The following is a 22,364-nucleotide window of genomic DNA, read 5'->3' on the forward strand; positions in this document are numbered from 1 at the left end:
ATATTGCCTCTCACGTATTTTCATCCGAGGTTCCTCTTCGGATTTCATATCACCCATGCAATAAAGGGACGGGTTGTACTGGGGAGGACTAGGATGGGGAAGAACAGAGCAATGGGTCAATTTCTCATGGACTGTAGCCGTCTGAGTAGTATTCCAGGAGAGGGTAAGAAAAGGGACTTTATCTTGTTTTTGCTCTTCTCCTGGCTTGCATCATTGGGGTTGCTTCTAGTTTTTTCTAATTAGGGAATGCCACTGGATGAAGAGACCATCATTGTCCGCAATGCGTCAACTCCCAGCACAGAGGCTGAGCGTATCGAAGATTTGGAGGGACCCAGGAGTGGTTCCTGTGGCTGTGGATGGCTGGGTGTGCATCCCTTGCCCCCGGGGAGCTGTCACCCGGCGAGGCTTCGTCCCCGCTTTCCTACTGGCAGCCACTCCGCCATGAGCGAGGTAGGGTTTTGTCTGCATTGGGCACTGCGGGCGGTAAGAGTGGCGACAAATGCTTTGGGCTGGTTTTCCTTCTCCCCCCGAAACACCACCCAAGCGTTACCTTTGGGGCTCCCTGGAAAGCTTTCGGGAAAATGGCTGCGGCTCTGCCCGCCTAGGAATCCGGGATTTACCTCCAAATTCATCTGGACTACCGTGCCCTCTCGAGCACGCACAGGAGTGAATAGGACGAAAGTTCAAATATGATTCTTTATGAAATAATCAGTTTATTGCCTTTGAGAAGGCTATCGCCCTGTGTAGGAAGGTAGCAGCTTTGTGCCGTTCCTTGCTGTTGTTCAGGCTTTTTGTATACGCCACAAACAACCATATCTGAGCCTATTTCACATGCCAGAAAAGAAGGCAGCCTCTGCCAGCCTAATTATTGTTCCTGTTGGGAGCCGTGGAAACGCTCTTCGTTAAGAAATGAGGACTTTAAGAAATGAGGACTTAGGTTGAAACTGCAGCCAAAAGGCATTTTAATACGGACCTATAAATCCGTGAGATCTTTCTTTTAGAATTCATATTCTGAGGTATCAGACTAAGGGCAATGTGTATTTCCCTCAGGCCTTGGAGCTCTGGCCAGTCTGGCTGCTCGGGTGTTGCAGAGGCCGGCAGCTCCCGGCAGGGAAAACCTCCCATCAAGATGCGGGAAAAATCGATCTCATTCTCGTCCCAAAACAGTGACCAAACGGCTTAGACACTGCTACCAGCCCCTCTGGTTGGGTTATCCTCTGAGGTCTAAGTCTGGGCAAAATCCCCAACCCGTTCTCACTTTTCCCTCATACAAATCTATGGAGAAAGGGCCATGGGGACTGGCTGGTGAAACAATCAGTCCCACCAAAACCTCCGTGTTGTTCCTGTGCCTGCAGCACCTCGGGGTGAGACTGGGCCCCAGCCTCCCCTCAGCCGCTCTGAGCTTGGGCCTCTGTCCCGGCACCGCCCGCTGTCCTTCGCCTGTCGGGCCAGCGCCTGGACAAGGCCAAAGTCAGGAGCGCCGCAAGGGCAGGGCCCGGCCCGGCCCCCGGGGGAGGCACCGCGCCCGACTCCGCGGCCCCTGCGCCGCCGCGGGACCCCGCGCTGCCCGGGAGGCGGCGGGCACACGGCGGGGGGCAGAGGGGCGCTTTTCCCGGCAGGGGAGCCCTCGGCCGTGCCCGGGGCGGCGGGCGCACAGGGCCCTCCCGGCCGCGCTGTGCCGTCGGGGAGGCCACGCCGAGCCGGCTGCGCGCTCAGGTTACGCGCGGCCTTGCGCGGCTGTCACGTGCGCGCTCCGCCGGGCTGCGGTCGGGTCTGCGGCTCCGGGGGCTGGCGGGGGGAGGGTGGAAAGGGGAGAAAAAAAAAAAAAAAGACTAAAGAAAAAGGTTTATTTGCTAACCACTTTCCCCATCGCTGCTCGAGCAGGTTACTCCAAACCACAAAACAAGCCGGCGCCGCAGGCTCGCCCTGGCGGGCAGGGCAGCAGATGAAGGGAGCGGCCGGGACTCACAGAGCCGACGTCTTTACTAGGCGTTATTCCTTTATTTTGCTGCAAAATGGTGTTTACATACAGATAAAAGAAATCGATCTTAGTTTAGCACCGCTTGTTCTCCGGGGAAAGAGAGGGTGGGATGCAGGACAAAATCTATATAAATGGATAAAGAAAGGTAAAAAGCTGATAATACATGTTTCCGTGCTGGTCCGGCTCGTCTTCTTCTTGGCTAAGAACTCAGCGCTGCCTATTTATGGAGGGATCCTACGCGTTTCGAGAATTTGGTTTAAATGGTAAAAAGACACACTCCCCGCGATTCACTGGCGCGTACGCTCTACTCTAGGGGTGAACACTCCGGGCACAAGTTCATGCAGGAACGGGTGGACTCTGCTCTAGTACATAGAAAGAGCCTGCTCTCGCATAACTACTCTTTTCTTTTTCATCCTCCGGTTCTGAAACCAAATTTTAACTTGCTGATCGCTTAAATTCAGTCTGTTTGATAGTTCTTTCCTCTTCTGTCGGTTAATAAACTCATTGAGGAGAAACTCGTTTTCCAATTCAGCAATTTGTTGTTTTGTGTATGGTTTCCGTTTCTTTCTTGATCTCCCCTGGGTGGGGCACCAAGGCAAACCTACAACAAACACGTCGATAATTTAGTGGATTAAGTCTGGGTATGTAAATGTAGGAATATGAAAAAAAAGAACTAAAAAGAAGAAAAAAATACAACCAAAAAACCCCAACCAAACCCAAAATCAAAAAAAGTAAAAAAACCAAAACCCGCAAGATATCAGAGCTAAACTAGGTCGGTAAACTGGGCAAAGCACATCTGACAGCACAATTTCTATCTAACCTCCGAGTCAGATTAAGCGATTTTTGCTCAGAAAGAGTTACATTGAGGGTTACAAAGTAATTACAGGCATCTCTTAAAAAGAACGTATAGCTAGGTCGCTTCTAACTAAAGCGAGATATTTAAGGCATACCATCCTGCACTGAAGGTCTGAGGCATGACTGGATTGCTGCGGGCTGAACTGTCAGGTTCAAGTTGACGGGATTCTTGATGTCCTCCTTTAAGCTTGAATTGCAGGAATTCACTTCAAAAAGAGTAGCCGAGCCATGCAAACTTCTCTGCAGGCTCGAGTGGTCATACTTTACGGGCTTTAAGTTGGCTGTGTGAGTAACAGTTGGGTCATTTGCAAAAGATTGCCTCTGCCTGCATCTCTCCTCTTGTTTGGAGCTCGTATCGTGGGCGTAATATTTATTGTTGTCTTCCAGGCACTCCTTGTTGCCGTTGGAGCTGATGTTGATTGGAACGGAGCCGGGGAGGTAAGGCTGCGCCGCGCCGCCGAACGCGTGGCTCTGCGGCTGGGCTGCGCACGAACTTGAGCAAGTCCAGGGGATCGAGCTCCGGGGGTAGGAAATGGTGGGCAGAGCCGCCAATTGACTGCCATTAGCCCGCAAATTAGGAAAATAAAAGGAATCTGGCGATTGCAAATTCAAGAGAGAACCAACGTAGCCAGATCTGTAGAGACTGCGATCACACATTTCCAACAAAGGACTTCAGCTGTTCTTACAGCGGTATTTAGTTACAACAGGGAATAAGCGGAAAGCCTGAAACGATTGGACGAAACTTTGCAGACAGGTTCTTCAAAGCCGGTAATTTCAGCACCGCCTCCAGCGACCGAGCCACAGAGTCCCCCCCCTCCCCACCCTTTTTTTTTTTTTTCTTTCTCTTCACCCCCACTTTTAAAAAGTCTTATGATAACACTTGAAATATGAAAATATCGAGCTCGCAAGGGGGAGGGGAAACCACGGTCTCTGCTTCTATAAAAGTGGCCGGGGTGGGTTGGCAGAGCTGCGGCGCCAGCGGAGGGATGAGCGGAAAACAAACATTTGCCGAGAGGACAGGGCAGCCCCGGTGCAGCCCCGTGCCGGCGGTGCCCGCCGGCTGGCAGCGCCCTCCGGGCCAGAACCCAGATACCCACGGTAAGAGTGAGCACCGAGGGCTGGAAATGACTTGTGATGTCTGTGAGATGTGGATGTTTAGGGCATACGTATGTACTTCTGCCCCTAACTGCATGGTATGCATCTGCATATGCGTGCAAATAAAGTGTAAATCGATGGGATATTACCGAGATCCTCATTCTGGCACACTAATGACCAGCATTCGCTCAGGTCCGCACGTCTGCCCTTTTTACCCCTTTTGCCTTTCATCTTCACTTGGAAGCGCTTCTGGTGAACAATGCTTCTAAAACTCGGAATCTGTTTCGTCTTTGAAATACAATCAAACAAACATCAACAAGCAGAGAATAACAACAGCAACAACACGGAATAGCTTGGGCAACCCTCTGAGATTAAATAAATAAATAAACAAATAAATAAAATAGGAAGACTTCAAGAAAGAAAATGCCAGGGTCTGCTCTTCAGCAGAGAGGGTATGAATGCAGCAGCGGGCAGGGGAAAGGGAGAGTCAGTCATCTCCCAGGTTGTGTGTGAGGAGCTTTTCTCTCATGAGAAGAAAATCATCCCTCACTGTTTTATTACTGTGTTATTTTGGGGTCTTACACATATTTTTATATTTTCGATTGATCAAACAAGAGCCCGTTTATTCCATTTTCCCTCTCATTTCCCCACAACCCCAGAGTTATTAAAATCATATCTGAGAGCATCCTCACAGGAGATTGCTCGCGTCCTTTCCCAAACCGTGCGGTTAGGGAGCCAGAGAAGAGGGAAGGCCCCGCGATCTCACCCGAAGCCCTGGCGGGGAGCTGGGGGCCGGGGAAGGAGCGGGGTACCCATGGGCTCCGCGCTGCCGGCCGCTCCCTGCCCCGCCACCCACAAATCATCCGCGGGACGCTCTGGAGGCCGATCCGCCACCCGGAGCGGGCGTTTCTGTCCCCGGCCTCTCTCCCAAGGTCTCCCCGCTGTGTGCGAGTCCGGCGTCAAGCGAAGCCTTAATGTCCGGGCTTTGCCACTTTCATTACCTCGGTTAAAAACTTGAACCTAGTTAGCATGTAGGGTTAATTTTCCCTGTTATTATCCTCTTAATCACAGTTTTAATCTTGGTTTTATTTCTAAGGCGAGATCAGAGACGCTGCCCCTCTTGACATTGTCCTAATCAAATTCATCTTTCTGTTTAATGGGAAATTGAGGGAAATTCTGCAGTAATTTCATTGCCCTGGAAAAAAATCTTTAAATGATTGCTCTCTCCTGGACCACACAGGACCACACAAGCACCGCTGGAGGATATTGCTGACCACTGCCTTTAATTTTTATTGTTTGAATTATGTCTACCAATTGAATCTCCCTCTTATTAGCTGACTTGCATTCTAACTTTGTGTTCCCTAAGAAGATGGGAAATATATATTTATTTTCATAATCGCCTTTTACGAAAGAACTTATTTTCGGTTCTTGGAAGAGAAAAGGAACATTCAGTTCAAAGGCTATATTTTTGTCCGCAATAAACACAAGGAATGGATGTGAGTTCCCAGTTACCGGAAAGAAAGGTGACACTTCAAACTAACTTTTATGGGGTTAGAGAAAACAGAGCTTTCAATTAATATTCAACTCATTTGTAATTGCTAATTAATAAAAAAAAAAAAAAAAGAAAAAGAAAAAGAAAGGAAAAAAAAGATAATATATTAAAAACCTGAAATAGCTGGAGACACTCACAGTTACGGAAAGTGTTTAAATCTACATGGAAAAACATTTACAGAAACATCACGTTCCAGAGGCGGCTGGCCTCGGAGCCGAGGGGAGCGGGGTGGAGTGGAAGGAGAGCCTCGTACGGGCTTGTGCTGCTTTTTCCAGCCACAGCCGGCTGCTGGTTTGGGGGCGGCGTGTTAATGCCTCGGGTGTCCCCCCGCCTGTGTCTGTACAGGAAATATCACCGCTGAGGAGCAGGGAGACCCGGAGGCCTGCTTTCACACGCTCCTTTCCTCTTTTCCGCTCTTTCCCCCCCGCCCTGGTTTTTAACCAGGCGTCCGGTTAGGCCTGGACATCAGAGCTGACCACACGCTGTAATTTCACTGGCACAGTCTTCCCGTTTACGGACGAAGGGTGCTCTGCGTGTGACCGAGCAGCCTCCCTCGCTCGTTTATCACTCGGAAACGCGGCGCCCGGAGCGAGGGGAAGGCTTCCCCTGCCTATGCCAGGCGTTGTCCAGGAGATGGCAGGATTGCCTCAGACATGGCTGGGAAACAGCGCTGCCTGACAGGAGCCGAGCAATGCATCACTGCGCCACTGTGCATTTGCAATTCGCTTTGTCGAGGTACATGTTAATTATCTGCAATAACGTGCGCTACATTTCAGACGAACCTTCATACCCTCTTCTCTGAACATGGGCGGCTGGGGCTGCGCGGCTGCAGCCCGGTCCCGGCCCACGTGCAGCTGATTCCTGAAGAGCCCAAGCTGTGGCCGAGGAGGTTTTGAACAAGGCTCACCAATGCCCCAGCTCCAGGCTTAGAAAACCCTTTTAATTTCAGCCGGTAGGTAGGGGGGCAGATGTGCGCCTCATCTTCCTCCCGCCTGTAGCTGCTGGCTTCTTAATGATTCTGCACGTTCTTAGGAAACTAAAAGGCTACTCCTCTCCATCTGGTACCGATTTGCATGAGAGTTCGGGTTTCATTCTGCCCGAGGAAGGCGGCTTTGGCTCGGCAAACTGCGCCTTCTGAAAGCGCGGAGCCCGGCAAAGCCAAAGGTTAAGCCTGGAAGGAGGAAGAGAGCAGCCCGCGATGGCTCCGCGGCCGGGAAACAAAACAGCTCTGGCAGTGCCCGGCCGTCCGTCTGCAGGGAGGCTCGGTGGGAGGAAAACCTCTGCAGAATTAATGGCAGTATGTGTGGGTGAGTGGGGGTGCCAAGGGGGAGAAGACAAGAATTTAAAACATTCGGAGAAAAGAAGGTTGCATCAGCAGAGCGGGCTGTTCCAGGCACGTAAATGAAGAGGGGCACAAGTGTCCTTTTATACTAGAATTAAACAAAAACGCGCTTTGCGATAAAATCTGAACTGCTCAGAAATTGACTTTTTTCGTCCTTTCAGGGAAAACAAACGCCACGAACGTGCGAGCGGAGTAGAAAGGGGAAGGAAGAGGGCGGAAGAGGCGGAAGATAACCTCCCGATGGAGCCAGCCGGCTGCGGAGAAAACGGAGGGCATCGCTCCGGGCCGGCCCGGGGAAGCAGCAAGTGCCGGGACGCTTTGGGAAGGGAGAACAAAGGCCGAGGGCAGGCGGAGCGGGGCTCGGAGGGACAAGGGACACACAGCCCTTCGCCTGCTTCCCACGCCCCGTGCTTCTCACCGGCAGCATTTCTTTCTCACTAAAACCCTTTCCTGCCGACAAGGCACCCTCCGATGCTCTCCCTCATCCTTTAATGCCCCTTCTATCTACCTCTCATTTGCCAGGAACGGCGTCCTGTGTCCCTGAGAGGATTCCAGGCAAACCTGGAGCCCGTGAAACCCCCTGCGGCAAAAGAAGGCGAATTTCTTTCTTCTCTTTTTATATACAGCGAAAAGAAATAGTTTTATTAAAGATGGTTCAGGAAAAGATTTGCAACATCGTTAACAGTTTGGAAGTTCAGATTGTATTTGCAACACAAAGTAAAAGCTGACTTTAAGACAAATTTTTAAAAAATCGTTTATGGAGAAATAGGTTTATCGTATGTCTTACCACATACAAGGATAATCAAAATGTTTAGAGCAATAGTATATTATAATAAATAATACTAGGTTGGAACACATTTTAATAATTAGATGAGGCACATTAACAGAGAGGATACCGCTTCTCTCTCCTAGCTGTTGATTAGCGTGTCTGATCACCCTGTGTATATCATAACATGCACACTAGGTTTAAAATAATAAAAAAATCGACAAAATCTTAGCCTTTCGGCCCATATAAATTATGGCATCTTTTGAATTTCTTTATTTATTGCTTCTGTCATAAACACCCGTTTAGTTTTGTAAATTAAAACCTAGCAGTGACCTTCGCTTGTCCATCAAGGAGCTTTTGGGCGTGAGGAAGTAGAAGAATCTCGGGCTGGTCCAGACAAACAGGGCAGAGCGGACATTCCCCGCCAGGTCTGTGCAGGTCCATACACACCTCTGCAGGGGCAGCCTCTCCTCTGGCTGCAGGCCGAGCTGCCCAAGCCGTCCTGCCCGAAGCGCTGCCCCGGGCATCGCCATCTGCGCCTCCGCGGAGCGCTCAGCCCCTGCCCGGGACACGAGAGCTTCCCTTTTCCAGCCGGGGCTCCTCTTCCAGCCGGGCAGAGCGGACTCCTCGCACTGAAAACGAAACTGCGGCGGATAAAACGCACAAACCCAAGCTCAACCCCAAACCCGCGGAAGCGGGGAGCGCGGTGGGACGCGCCTGCGATTCTGCGCCCCGCAACAGCTCGGAGAGGTTCTCCCTTCCTCGACAAAGTAATCAAAAACTCTGCTGCAGCCAGGAACCCTCCGCTCAATTCTCTCCGGGTCCCAGTGGACCAGGCAAGTTTGGCAGAAGCCGGGTGCTGCCACGGGTCTGTACTCCGGCTTTCTTCTATTTCCGAAAGATTTTTTTTTTTTCACTCGGCGTGTTTTGAAGTTTACGATACCAAATCAAAACTGACACTTTCTGGCACCGGCTGTTGCTCAGAGAGAAAAAAAAAAAGAAAAAAAGAAAAATCACAGAATACCCCCCAAAGACTTAAGCATCAAAAAAATTATAGCTTTTACCGTCCAACATATTTAAATTCGTTTATACTGGCCTAGAGGGAAGAACAGAAAATATAATTAATATTAATATTATTATTATTTTCAAAAAGAAGAAACTATAATTCAATTCAAGACTTGTCAACACTCCCTTACACTGAGAGAAAAACGCTGACTTTCACGGAAAACAATTCCCGAAATTTCGCCACTGCTGGAAGGACAAAAAATTTAAATATATTTTCAAGTCTTTTCAAAAGTCTTTAGCTGGTGGTAAATTGAGTGTATATTTTCATCACTGTCCGCAATTAATGTATCAGGATACGTTGTCTTTCAGTTTGGAGACTATTTTCTTATCCTTCACCCTCCTGTTCTGAAACCAAATGGTAACTTGTCTCTCAGACAGGTTTGTGGCTGCGGATATCCTTCGCCTCTTGTCCTTGTTAATGAACTTGTTAATGGCATATTCATTCTCGAGTTCTTTAAGCTGCAGTTTTGTATACGGCACTCGCTTCTTCCTCCCACGCCGGTAGACACACATATCGGGCTGGTTTAGTGCAACGTCCCCTATTGTAAAAGACATTATGTGAAAAATCAGAATTTTATTACAGGCTTTTAAAGCTTAACCGATACTTGTTGGGCACTGGTTTTCATGGGCAAATAAATAATGCCGGGTTGTTTACAGTTTATTATTATTTACACTGCCACATTATTTGCACTCTAGTAAAGCCCCACCAAAACTTTGATGGACTGTCATCACTTTTCAGGCATGCATCGCTAACCGAGCATGCAGGGCGGTGGGGCATTGGCTGGGGGGCTGAGAGCGGCTCGCTGCTGGCAGCGCACACACAGAAATCGCTTTGCTGAGAGTTCCCCGGGTTTGTTTGCATGTGGTTTGTGCCTCTGTGCCCTCACTGCTCGCGGTCTCTTAAGTGCTCTGGGGCCGCCGGATCAGTCGCCAGCCGGAGAGGCAGAGGAGAGCAAGCCTTCGAGCCACCGTCCTGCAAACTTCAAACGCGACTCTAAACCCGGCCACCGAGGGAAGAAGCGGGAGAAGCAGCCCGGGGCTGCCTCGGGGCTCAAGGCCCGGGGGTGCCCTGGCGCTGGTGGCGGGAGGTTCTGGGGTCAGTCCCGCGGCTATGGAAAGCGGAGGGTGAGGATTTTCTCGGGGGTAGACGGCCGAGGGGGGAGTGAGAAAAAGAGAATATCCACCGCCCCCACCCTGCTCTATGCGTGTCTGTGCGGCGTGTCCGGCTCGGCAGGCCGCCCCTGCAGCCCGGGGGCGGGGGAGGGGACGGGAAGGCGGAGGAGGCGCGGGGGTGCTCTGCTCAGACCATTTCTCCCCCTCTCGTACCTGGAAAGGACGATTTCCAGAAGTGCGAGCTCTGTGTCTGATCTTTGGCACAGTAAACCTGACTATTCCAGCCATTAGCCAGAGTCCAAGACTGATAGCCCTCCATTGATATGTATGTTTCGTGTCTCGGTTCCCCAGAGCCAAACGTTGAGACCATGTCTATGTACCCAGGAACGTGCTGGTAGGGGGTTGTATAGCCCTGGTAGAAGGACACTTCCTTTGCCCTGGAGGAGACTTCATTGGCGGGGACACTCGTGCTGGTCAAGCTGGAGACGTCCATGTACTTTTCCACGGGAAAGCCGCCAATGGAGGCGTGGGGGGGAGACTTCAGGGCGTTTTGCTGAATCCCGACCCCGTGGGACATCCTGCAGCTATAGTATCCATTGCCAAAGTGATACCCATAGCCCAGCGCGGGGGCGGCGGCCGGCGCGGTGGAGCCCGGGCAGTCCTTGGTCGGGGGGTCGGGCCTCGCCGCCGCCCCCGAGCGCTCCCCTCCGCCGGCGTAGGCAAAACCCGAGGCGGCGGCGGCGGCAGCGGCGGCGGCGGCCGCTCGGCCCGTGTGCGCCGCCCCGAAAACGGGCGAGGAGAGAAAGTTACGGCACTGCCCGGGGGCTCCGCCGCCGCCGCTGCCGCCGCCGCCGCCGCTGCTGTCGCCGCGCAGTCCGTCCATGTCCCAGCTCGCTGCTTTGCTCATGGCCTTGCACATCGCGGGCGGCGGCGGCGGCGGCTCGGTCCCCGGCCGGGCATGATGCGGATGGTTATTTGCCTCCAACAGGTTGGATCCTGGCGGTACGTTTATAAAAACGAAGTCCAGGTTGGGAGGGGGGACCGGGGCGGGGGCGGCCGGCCTCAGATTAGTTTGCCTCAGCCCGGGGGGCTGCTCATAGGCTGCCGTCGGAACATGTGACCCTCCCGCTGCCCGCACTGCCCCTTTCGCCTCGCAGCCCCCCGGTCGGCACCGACGGCGCCCCCACCCTCCACTCCCACCCCCGCCCCGCCGCCGCGCTCCCGCCCCGCCACGGCCCCGGCGCTGGAGCGGGGGGAGATTGCGCGGGCGAGCAGCGGTGATGCCCCTCCGGACCAACCTAGGCCCCCGTTGCTTCATCTCCCCCTTCCGCCTGCTCGCGGCTTCAAAAAGGCCAGCCGAGTACCACTGGACCTTTTGAGGCCGCCGGCGGGGGCCTTTTTTACAGCCACGGACAGGGGTCTCACCGGATCCACAGTGAGACCTTCTCCAGTTCATTGTTGCCTCTGCAAGAGGGGGAAAACCCCAACACAGTCTTTGTATTCCATCCTCCCCACCTCCCTTCTTCCCGGCGATATATGGAGTAGATGGGCTTTGTTCTATGGGAAAAGGGGTCCCCTGGCTTCACTGAGCTGTCGGTCCCTGGGAGAACCCTCCTTTTACCCCCCCTTACCGCCCCCAACCCCCCCGATATCGCTCCCGGCTAGGAAAATGCACGGGGGCTGTGCGCAGCGCAAGATGGTGAACCTGGCACTCATTAGATGTGGCTTTTTCCCCGTGCAGTGTCACTTCATGTCGTGGTAAGGCAGCCTAGTTAAAACGCAGTTTGCTTACGCTGACGGCTGTGCTCGTGGTCACTTCCCAAGACGGTGGCAAATCCTTCTGTCGTCTCCCTCGACTCTCACACCGAGTCGGGATGGAAATGCAGGAGCGGGAAGTACTGGAAATGGAGAAAGCTCCGAAGACGACTCCCAACTCCAGCTCCAGCCCCAACCACAACCTCAACCACAACTCAAATCCCTACCCCTCTGGACCGAGTCCAGTCGCTCCGCAGTTGTGTATTGCACACTTTGCTCTCTCTTGGGCGCGGAGGGCAAGAAGTTGCTGGGAAAAGTGTCAGCTTCGCGGGGAAGGACAGGGAAACTCGGCGCCGCTGAAAACCCTAGAGCTGAGGCTGTGTTTACTGTCCCTGCGGAGGCTCAGGCGCATGAGAGGAGAGGCAGCCGCCATGGAGGTGAAACTCTGTGCCGGCACCACTGCGGGGCTCTGGGGTGCCCTTGCCGAGCAGCCCCGGCAGGTGGTGGCGGGGGTCCCCGGACGCTGGGCTGTGCGGGACAGCCGCAGGTCCCACAGCAGCGCCCGTCACGCAGCCCCACTTTGTAGCCGGTCTAATAATCGCCGGCGGTACCTGGAAGGGGGTTTGGAATGACAAACGGGTGCCCATAATCACGGAACAGCCGAATGTCATAGACGAGTTCATGTTCATTAGCTCTGACCGCATATTTGCTATTAATCTTTCGTAATCAGCTAAGGAGCGAGCCAGGCGTGATTACACGTTTCTTTCAGTTATAAGCCGAATTAAACGCTCCGTAATTAGAAGGAAGTTTTGTCGAAGAACAATTTTCTCACCCTCTTATGTCGCTGCAAGCAACTTTCTACCGAAAACGCTGCTATAAAAAGAAGCCCAGAAAAACGAAGGACTTTGTTTCTCTGGACATCTTTCTATGTGTATTCCCACGTCCTGTTGTGTTTCCTCTTTCAATAAATGCAGTAAAAATTTCTCTCATGTCAGGACCTTTAAATAAGGCCGCGAAAGAAAGGAACATCTAAAGAGCAGAGTTTCGGAGCTTTTTGAGGTCGATTGCATCAAAGGAAACCACGGTTCAGCCGCAGCGGCTCCCGTAGAAGTCTTCAGCCCTGCCGAGACCTCTGCTCCAGCGAGAGCCCCTCGGTGTACCAAGAACCTCTTTGGGCGGGTTCATGACCAACAAATTCAATTCTATAATCAGCTGCTTTGTGAAGGGTGTAGAAAACAGCATTGCCTTGCACGGCAGGATATTATACACAGGAATAAATGATCTCATGAGCAAAGGTCGGAGCTCGGAGAGCACCCACCCAGTTTACAAGTAGCAGGATGGGTCCCGCACCCCCGGTCCAGGGGGCCGGGCGGAGGCCCCGAGCAGCCCTGCGCTTCCTTTGCCCAGGGAGAGCAGCTCCCATCGGGGCTCAGCCGTGTCGGGCAGGGCAGGAGGACCGGCCGCTCTGGCCGGGTCTCCCTCCGTGCCAAGCCGTCCTTGTCCTCTCTGGGCAGCGCTTCCGCGGGTGGCCAGCGCCCCGAGGAGTCGCGTCGCATTTTCCATTGACACATTGCATGGGAATCTGCAGAATACATGAGCTAGAAAGCAACGCTACAGGCGTGCTTCCCCAGAAGAAAAGGTTGTGGGTTTTGTTGTTTTGGTTTTTTAAAAAATTTTTACAATCCTGAAATCATCTCATTTAGACAAGTGCATTCACCATGATTTAATACAGCTAGGATTCCACTCAAACTTTTAGCACAGGGTTTTGGCATCAGCCTAGTATCCATCTCTTACAGGAACCCCTCCGATTTTTTATCTCCTCCCTCGCCCGAATTTGCCGATGGTAACTGTGTCGATAGGAAACTGCTTCTTATGTTAGTGTTCGGTATAAGAAAAAAAATTTTCTTCCAGGACAAACAGAGAACACAAACAAAACCACTCGATTGATATGTCTCCCAAACCTTATCCCGTTTCCACTGCGTTCCATTGTTACCTTTTAATTTGTATGAACTTTTAATAGCTAAACAGAACAGAAGAACTTTCATTTTCCCCCATGCCTTTAAAAAATAGCCAGTTATGATAACGAATAGATTGAACAGCAACACGTAGAGAATTGTTAAACTATTTCCCCCTTCAGATCTATCCCACAGCCTCTCACTTTGGTTACTTCAGCCTTAAATAATCCGTTTCGAGACGGAGAAAGTTTTCTCGGGGCTCCCCGCGTGGTCTCGGTGCAGCGGCCACGGGCGGCTGAGCACTGCGGGCGTTGAACTTGAGCTCTGGGGTCACGGGCTGGTGCTGGCCGCTCTCAGCCTGCCCCCTCCGCTCCGAAGCAGCGCGGGGACCTCGGGACCCTGACCTTGGACCAGCTCGGCAGCCTGCCGCAGCTGCAGCCTAAAGTGAACCACCGGCCGAGCCCCTTTGTGACCGGACATGGGCTTTATCGTTTGAGTGAAGCCCCGTCTGTGTGCAGAGGCAGCCTCAGAAGGCACCGTGAAACTGTGAAACTCAGAGCCATGTAACTGTGAAACTCAGAGCCATGCAACTGCGAAACTCGCCTAGCGTCCCGTGGGTTTCTGCCTGGGCAGCGCCGGGAGGGACGGTGTGCAGGGCCCGCGGGACTCGGGGACACGCTGTGCAAGTGTCCTTCACTTGTCAGTGACATTTCACAGACAATATAGACTGAACACGCCCGGAGACTGGCCCTATGCTGATATGGCGGCCTGAGGTAGAGGGGACAGTCGGGGGTGGGCAGGAGCGTGCTGCGTGCTCAGACACCGGGACAGCCGCTGGAGCTGCCCTGCCAGGCGGCCTCCGGCTGGTGGGAGGGGCGGGCAGGGCCCGCGGGCAGGGCTGGGCCAAAGGGTGGCAGCACCTGCGGGCAGGACTGGCGGGCAGGGAGGGCAGGGCCAGCGGTCAGATCAGGTAGGGCCGGCGGGCATGACGGGCAGAAGGAGGAGCCGGGCTGGTCGGACAGGACGGGCAGGGCTGGCTGGCAGGGCGGGCAGGGCAGGGCAGGGCAGGGCATAGCTGGCAGAGCAGGAGGGGCAGGGCAGGAGGGGCAGGGCAGGTCTGGCAGGGCAGGGCAGAGCTGGCAGAGCAGGAGGGGCAGGGCAGGGCAGGGCAGGGCTGGCAGAGCTGGCAGGGCAGAGCTGGCAGAGCTGGCAGAGCAGGAGGGGCAGGGCAGGAGAACCAGGGCAGAGCTGGCAGAGCTGGCAGGGCAGGGCTAGCAGGGCAGGGCGGGCAGGGCAGGGCTGGCAGGGCAGGGCAGGGCAGGGCTGGCAGGGCAGAGCTGTCAGAGCGGGCAGGGCAGGGCAGGGCAGGGCAGGGCTGGCAGGGCAGGGCGGGCAGGGCAGGGCAGGGCAGGGCTGGCAGGGCAGAGCTGGCAGGGCAGGGCAGGGCAGAGCTGGCAGGGCAGGGCGGGCAGGGCAGGGCAGGGCAGGGCTGGCAGGGCAGAGCTGGCAGGGCAGGGCGGGCAGGGCAGGGCAGGGCAGGGCTGGCAGGGCAGAGCTGGCAGGGCAGGGCAGGGCAGGGCAGGGCAGGGCAGGGCAGGGCAGGGCAGAGCTGGCAGGGCAGAGCTGTCAGAGCGGGCAGGGCAGGGCAGGGCAGGGCTGGCAGGGCAGGGCAGGGCTGGCAGGGCAGGGCTGGCCGGGCTGGCAGCGCGGGCAGTGCCGCCGAGGCGCCGCCAGGTGTCGCCGCCGTGCCTGCCGCCGGTGCCGCCGCGGGCCGAGCGCGCCCCCCGCGCCGCGGGTCCCTCGGGGCGGCCCCGCCGGGACCGGCTCCCCGCGCCCTCGCACTTCCCACGGCCACCGCGCCCCCACGGCCACCGCACGCCGCCTTCTCCCAACCCGCGGGCCGCGTCCCTGCGCTACCGCGGATGTGTCCTGCGCGCTGCCCTGGGGCCTTGCTGGCAGCCTGCCCCGCTGCGGGATGGGAAGCATTTATTCCCGCTCGTCTTCCCAAGAATGCTCCGACTGGTGAAAAGTTGCCCTAGATGTTTGTCTCATTTAATACAAACTTCGGTTCAATTAAACTACGTGACCCCCTTTCCCCGGGTAAGATTTAATAAATGAGTACTGAAATATTCTTTGATGCCTCCAGCAATAACTTTCAAGGTAAAAATCTGGCCAAAGGCCTAAGCAGCTATTTAAACTTACAAGAACAACTGAGTAAACAGAGTCTAACAAAAGCTCACATATTTCGGCAGTTTCTCAACGGTCTCTGTAACTTCCTCCCTCTTTGCCCACTAATGTCGCTTCCATGTCCGTGGTTTTTCAGGCTTAGCTATTGATTTTGAACAACTACAAACATTCTGAAAGATTTTGTAGGCAGTGCTATTCTTTTTGGAAAAAAAACCCCAACCAAACAAAAACCCCAAAGGAACACCACAAAAGAAAAGCAACAATCAAAAAAACCCCAACAACAAAAAAAACCCAAACGGTAAACAAAACAACAATCCCAAAACATAAGCTCCCCTGACGCACACAAGCAACAAGCAAAGAGATAAATATCAGTGCAGTAAATACCTCTACTTTTCTGGGATTTGAAACAACAGACAACTAGTTTATTAAGGGGTTGACGGTCTGGGGTGAACTCATTAACTGCATTGCAGGGAACAGTTTTGTAACCTCACCTCTACCTAGTGGAAGATTATTAACGTCTTGTATAACATTTTATAACCCTTGCATATGAATCTAGCTGTATTTTAAGATACTCTGTACATAACCTAAGGAATCAGTATTATTTAAAAGGTGCAAAATATAACCCTAGTAAAGATCATTCATAGCCGCACTTGAGTGCAACTTATTTTTCTCACATTGGGGCTTTTCACATAGTCTTTTTCATCCGCTCCAAATAACATAAAACCCGTTCTCTCCTTTTTAGTGGCGCAGTAACATTTTTTGAGTCTAAAGCTGTGCCGGTTCTGGTGGTGTGCACATACGATTGCCTCCGAGATGTGGTATCTCGGCTGCGGTTTTCGGGAGAGCAGGGGGAAAGATGCTTGCCGCGTTACAGCATGTAAGAAAACAGACGAGGGCGCCAAACGACAGCAATAAACCCGGCCGCAGGTTTCCGCTCCGCCTCCGCCCCGCCGGGACCGGCGGCCGCGCCGCCGCCTGCAGAGGAGCCGGGCCCGGCGGGGAAGCGAGGGCTGCGGGAGCCCCGGGCGGGCGGGGCCGTGCCGCTGCCGCCGCCGGGGCGGGGGCACCCCGGGGACCCGCTCCGTCCCTCCGGGAGCGCCCCGCGGAGCCGCAGCTCCGGCCCGGCCGGGACCCCGCGGGCGGCACCGCTCTCTCCCCTCCGCATCGGCACCGCTCCTCCGCCGCGCCCGCGGGCGAGGAAAAGTTGACATTGACTCTAGTCTGGTTTGGGGGCTGTAAAACGCAGGACACCACGCTGCAGTCTAAATTCACATTTCAAAGGGCTGACATAAAACTCTCATTAATAGAAGGCTGGATTTTGCAAACAACGCCTAGAATTTTTTAAAATATTTGGTGGAATGTTTAGGGGGACTTTAACAGGCTATTGAAAAAAAAAATCTGACAAGTATCCCATTTTCGAACTATGAATCATGCGCAAGAGCACAAGAACTTAGGAGATGCGTGTGACCAATATTAGCAGGAACAGCTCTCATTAAAAAAAAAAAAAAAAGAAAAAAAAAAAAAAAAGGAAAAAAAAAATCAGACCCGCGTTTAATCACAGGAAACATTCGGGTGTTTCTCCGGGAGATGAAACTCGTATTCCCAGGGTCTAAACACTAGATGATGTAGGTGAAAAAAAATCACGGCGAGAAAAAAGGTTGGGCAGCTATCGAAGCGCACTCCAGAGATGCTAACGACAAAGGATTTATCTTCGTTTAAATGGTTGCCATCAGCGTCATTATTACTAGCAAAGTTACCACTGAAGGGAGACTTTCCGACTGTCACGTCTGCCGAGCGCGGCAGCCCGTGTCTCCAGCAGCGCGGCCACGCTTCGCCCCGCGGCAGCGGCAAAGAGCGGAGGGATGAGCTAACTGAGCCACAGGTAACTTTGGAGAGAGGGTGTTAAGGTGATGTTTCTGATAGGTCGGAGCCTGTAGGCAATAACCCCCCATCCATCATTTAATTCTAGGATTATTTTTTAATTTTCAAATGCTTGTGTTTTATTGGTGGTGGGGAGGAAAGAAGCAAAGGGCTGGAGTGAAACCTGCCGGGAGAATGAAATGGATGCCCACGGAGTGTTTTAAATCACGAATGTATTTAATGTTCTCCAGTTATTTCCTTCCCCTATCATACCGTAAAACAGTCAGTATTTTCCCAGAGGGAAGAAAAATCCCGGGCTAGCTTTGTCCATAAGCAGGATTATAGAAAGTAAAAATGAGATCATATTTAAGGACGCAAAGAAGACAGAGATAATAGAGTTGTAATATACTACATTGTAACAAATATTTTAATCTCCAGGTAGCTGCTGTAGGTACACTTGAATCCGGGCAGCAGACTTGTAAAGTCTGGGCATAAGGTTCGCGCGTGTGAGGGGGTGCGTGGGGGTGTCAGTGTAAATTCCTAAATAAAAGTACTAAAGTGGTCTAGAAATGGAAGGGAAAAGTAAAGAGATATCAGCGGCAGGAGCTTCTCGATCCTCTAGTCCTATTGAGCACTTCCATGCCTTGTGATCTAAAATTCGCCTCAGAAATAATAATAAAGAAAAGTATTATCTAATATTTAGCATGTAGTTCTGTCCGAGGACAAATGAGAAAGAAGCTGCATCATTAGGACCTAAAAGGCAACAAAACAAAAATCAGAGCATAATGATGCACCTAAATGAAGGGGGAAATGTTGCACAGCTCATTTTATTAATCAGACTGTCAATTCCACCCCAGAGGCCAAACCCCAGAGCAATTCAAGCAGGATCTGATCAAGCTAAGGACAGGAGCTTTACTCCTCACTTCTTGTCTTTCTTTCTTTCCACCTGGATATATTTGTCTGCTCTGAAGCCGCCTTCATTATCCACTGACAGGAGCTTGTATTTATTTGCTTATAAACCTGTTACAATAAATGATTATTCGAACAGCGTCATTCGTACCTTAATGACGAGCACCACTTTTTGATGAATGACATTTCGGGCTAGAAAGGATGTATGGGTCATTTTGACCAGTCATTCCCTCGCTTTGGCATCCCACAATTTTTACACCTCCCTCAAAAACAGATAATAATATTTAGAGACACTTGCCGGGCTGAATGTGAATTAGCCCCTGCTGCAGCTCATCATTAGTACAGGACCAGCCCTGCAACTTTGACATTTTTTATAAAGCTGAGATGATGGAAAGAATAAGAAAAGAGATGATCCTGATGGAGAGAGGGCTGCACAGCCCTACAGCTGGCAAAAGGCTCTCGAATTTGTCAGACTCAGCTGGAAATGCGGTGTTGGAGGCCCTTGAAAATTCTCCGCACAGTGGTCGCCTCAGCCCGAGACTGACTGCCGCCTCCCTGCACAGCGCTATAGGGGACATCTCCGCCAAAGGCAAATTTGAAATAGACACTTTATTCAATCTCCAGCACCCGAGCAGTGAAAGCACTGTCTCCTCCGAAATCCCGCCGTCGGAAAGCAGGAAGAAAATCAGCCTTTATTCCGAAGTTGCTCAAGAGGCAGATATGAACAGTGATGTGGAGGTGGGCTGCTCCGCGCTCCGCTCCCCGGCCAGCCTGACTTCCTCCCAGCTGAAGGAAAACAGTAACAAAGGTAACTCTTCCTTTATCATCTTCATCTAAGCCCCGCGCTTTGCCAACCGGCTTTAAAAACCAGAGGAAACCCACTGCCACCGCCAAAGTTGCCGGCCTCTGCATCGGCGCTCTCTCTTCTGCGAAGACAGAGCTCCAGGCTGTAAAATATTATTACAATTACTGCTCTACCCCAATAGCCGAGATACACCGTCCCGGCAGCTCCTGTGCCGGTACCTTCGTGTGTGTGTGTGCATGCCCAAATCCATTGATATGTAGATATATATCCAGAATATAGGTGGGCACAAATATCCACCCACCTATATTTAGGCAAAGCTTTCTCCGTTTATTTCCCCGCGCTCTTGGAGTTCTCGGCGTCTCTTGAGCTGTATATGAGTGTATATACATAGATTAAATTAGAGAGAGAGAGAGAGGGGGGAATGCGAGGAAACTGCCCGCATTTGACTGTGCGTGTCCTTCTCTGTGTATATGCAACGTGCTGTCTGTGTCCACCTCGGGCTAATTTGGCTTTGTTCACTTTTCCTCTGCTTGTAAGAGGCGTTTTGAAGCAGCCTCGTCTCCTTCCCCGTTCTTAGCGGGGCACGGTGATGGACGGTGGTTGTTACTATTGCAGGAGGTGGAGGTTATTATTGGGGAGGTGTAGGGAGATGAACGGTGGATTTCCTGGGCGCCACAGTGCATGCCTTTTTCGTCAAATGTGCCAGAGAAAGGAAGGCATGCTCGACGTAACCCTAGAGAAAAAAAAAGGGGGGGGTTTTATGGCTACTTTTATTTTGTGTCTCAAACGAAACTAAAGAACGGCAGTCGAAGGGGAACAGGCTAGCGCCGAGCCCGGGCCCCGAGCCACGGCCCGCGCCCTCGCCCGCTCTCCCCTGAGCTCGGCTGCCCTGCAGTCTCCAAGCCCGCCCCATCTGAAAATAAAGCAGTTACGAAGGATTAAAAAACCCCAACCCAACCAACCAAGCAAACAATAACCAACAAACAACCTCCAAATCCAAATTTATCGATTCTGTTAGCAGCGGGGATTTGTAAGAATGACAGCTGGCCTTGAGCACGGGCGTAGCGGGCCCGGTCCGGCCTGGCCGGGAGGACTGGGGGGCCAGCGAGTCTGCCGCTCTCACCACCGTGCCCTCGCCCCGCAGGCTACGCGGAGAGCAGCCCGACGCCCAGCGCCGCCGCCGCCCCCGCCGCCCCCGCCGCCGCCGGTATCGGCAGCCTGCACAGCGGCGGCGCGCTGGGCGGCTCGGCGGCGGGGGCCGACCAGGTGCGCCGCTACCGCACCGCCTTCACCCGGGAGCAGATCGCCCGCCTGGAGAAGGAGTTTTACCGTGAGAACTACGTGTCGCGGCCGCGGCGCTGCGAGCTGGCCGCCGCCCTCAACCTGCCCGAAACCACCATCAAGGTACGCCGCGTTCCGCGCCCCACAGAACCGCGGCTGCCCCGAGCATCCCGGGCCGCGGCCGGCTGGGATCTGCGGTTGGAGGACTCGCGGGGCCCATAGCTATGAGCACCACTCGTGCTCGTTTGCTTTTCTGCATCCGACACTTTTCATTTGCTTTTTAAAAAGTTATTGTCATTACTGTTGTTTTTATTTTCCCCGTCAGTTTTTATCGCGTTAGCCTATTTCCTAAAGTGAAGAGGGGACAGAATAAACGTAGGGGGAATGAATGTGGGTCAGTACCGTGAAGACAGAGTCCTGAGTGGGGAGGACGGGACGATTGGAAGGGAAACATTATTTCGGATCGAAGGGGTCCCTCTCGAGTAGAGGGAGGGCCGTACCCAGCGCTCCCCTCGGGCAAGGTCACGGGAGATTGCTCCGGGAGAGAGAGGGGTCGCCTGGAAGCCTTGGCAATGTGTTTTGGCGGGTGCCCGCCGGTGTCCGCGGGAACGGGTGCGGCGGGGCGCGGAGCGGAGCGGAGCTGAGGCCGCGCTGTGCTTGTATCCCCGCAGGTGTGGTTCCAGAACCGGCGGATGAAGGACAAGCGGCAGCGCCTGGCCATGTCCTGGCCCCACCCGGCCGACCCCAGCTTCTACACCTACATGATGACCCACGCGGCGGCCACGGGCAGTCTGCCCTACCCTTTCCACTCCCACGTCCCGCTCCACTACTACCCGCACGTCGGGGTCACGGCCGCCGCCGCTGCCGCCGCCGCCTCGGGGGCCGCCGCCGCGCCCTTCGCCACCTCCATCCGCCCGCTGGACACTTTCCGGGCCCTCTCGCACCCCTACTCCCGCCCGGAGCTGCTCTGCAGTTTCCGACACCCCGGCCTCTACCAGACCCCGGCCGCCGCCGGCCTCAACAGCAGCGCGGCCGCCTCGGCAGCGGCGGCGGCGGCGGCGGCGGCAGCGGCGGCGGCGGGCTCGGGGCCCCCGGGGGGCTCGGCGCCCTGCTCCTGCCTCAGCTGCCACAGCAGCCAGACGGCGGCGGCGGCGGCGGCGGCGGCCTCGGCGCTGGGCTCGCGGGGCGGCGCGGCCGCCGAGTTCCCGTGCACGGCGGCGGGGCAGCGCTCCGAGAGCGGCTTCCTGCCCTACTCGGCCGCCGTGCTCAGCAAGGCCGCGGTGGCCTCGCCGGACCAGCGGGAGGAGGCGCCGCTCACCAGATAACTACCCCGGCCGAGCCCGGGGCGTTTTGTAGAGGGAGTCGCGGGGGGATGGGGGGGGGTCGGGGCGGGGGGCGCCCCCGCGTTCGGCCAAAAAGTTCTGTCTATTTTTTTATTGCTGACCGCCCCGCCGCTGAGGGGCGCGGGACCGGCGGGGAGGGCGCTCCGCGGCTCCCGCGCCCCCGCGGAGGCGGCCCCGCGGTGCTCGCTGCCGGGCGCTGCCGGGCTTCGCGGGGTGCAGGCAACCGGGCCCGCGGGGGCAGGGAGGGGCAGCCGGCGTAAGGGAATGTGTTTCTGGCCTTATTTTAATTTTTTTAATTATTATTATTATTATTATTATTATTATTATTTCGGTTTGAGTTGGAGTGAATGGGAAGTGTCTCGAGTATTTCCGTACGACAAGCGGTAGCTAATGAGGCAGCCGCGTCCGGGCCAGTAACGGGAGGGGACGTGTGACACTGTCGGGATGGGGAGAGGCATTTTTTAAGATCACGCTTTCTAACTACCATAATCCACGCTATC

General features: G+C 54.1%; 3 protein-coding genes across 3 annotated transcripts; 1 reads left to right on the plus strand and 2 right to left on the minus strand.

Moving 5' to 3' along the window:
- Nucleotides 1-2,213: 2,213 nt before the first annotated feature.
- HOXD12 (homeobox D12) lies at nucleotides 2,214-3,493 on the minus strand. The gene is made up of 2 exons (XM_071434251.1): nucleotides 2,932-3,493; nucleotides 2,214-2,582 (listed from the first exon to the last, which is right to left on the minus strand). The coding sequence occupies exons 1-2, from the start codon at nucleotides 3,491-3,493 to the stop codon at nucleotides 2,344-2,346; spliced, it is 801 nt and encodes a 266-aa protein (XP_071290352.1). The 3' UTR covers nucleotides 2,214-2,343.
- A 5,451-nt stretch (nucleotides 3,494-8,944) lies between these two features.
- Nucleotides 8,945-10,688, minus strand: HOXD13 (homeobox D13). Its single transcript, XM_071434252.1, has 2 exons — nucleotides 9,983-10,688; nucleotides 8,945-9,195 (listed from the first exon to the last, which is right to left on the minus strand). Exons 1-2 carry the CDS (start codon nucleotides 10,686-10,688, stop codon nucleotides 8,945-8,947), a joined length of 957 nt encoding a protein of 318 aa, XP_071290353.1.
- Nucleotides 10,689-18,819: 8,131 nt separating this feature from the next.
- EVX2 (even-skipped homeobox 2) lies at nucleotides 18,820-21,846 on the plus strand. The gene is made up of 3 exons (XM_071434254.1): nucleotides 18,820-19,243; nucleotides 20,385-20,644; nucleotides 21,193-21,846. The coding sequence occupies exons 1-3, from the start codon at nucleotides 18,820-18,822 to the stop codon at nucleotides 21,844-21,846; spliced, it is 1,338 nt and encodes a 445-aa protein (XP_071290355.1).
- Nucleotides 21,847-22,364: the final 518 nt, after the last annotated feature.

The sequence above is a fragment of the Agelaius tricolor genome, unplaced genomic scaffold (assembly GCF_023055355.1).
Source record: "Agelaius tricolor isolate 1412-34295 unplaced genomic scaffold, bAgeTri1.0.p SCAF_10, whole genome shotgun sequence".
NCBI classification, from domain to species: domain Eukaryota; kingdom Metazoa; phylum Chordata; class Aves; order Passeriformes; family Icteridae; genus Agelaius; species Agelaius tricolor.

Bases quoted from the DNA above. Each gene is read 5' to 3' on its own strand.
- EVX2 (XM_071434254.1), top strand. From the start codon at position 18,820: ATGATGGAAAGAATAAGAAAAGAGATGATCCTGATGGAGAGAGGGCTG. The intron at 19,244-20,384 runs GTAACTCTTCCT...CTCGCCCCGCAG, and splicing joins GAAGGAAAACAGTAACAAAG to GCTACGCGGAGAGCAGCCCG. The intron at 20,645-21,192 runs GTACGCCGCGTT...GTATCCCCGCAG, and splicing joins TGCCCGAAACCACCATCAAG to GTGTGGTTCCAGAACCGGCG.
- HOXD12 (XM_071434251.1), bottom strand. From the start codon at position 3,493: ATGTGTGATCGCAGTCTCTACAGATCTGGCTACGTTGGTTCTCTCTTG. The intron at 2,583-2,931 runs GTATGCCTTAAA...TGTTTGTTGTAG, and splicing joins CAGACCTTCAGTGCAGGATG to GTTTGCCTTGGTGCCCCACC.
- HOXD13 (XM_071434252.1), bottom strand. From the start codon at position 10,688: ATGTGCAAGGCCATGAGCAAAGCAGCGAGCTGGGACATGGACGGACTG. The intron at 9,196-9,982 runs GTACGAGAGGGG...CTTTTACAATAG, and splicing joins CTGGAAATCGTCCTTTCCAG to GGGACGTTGCACTAAACCAG.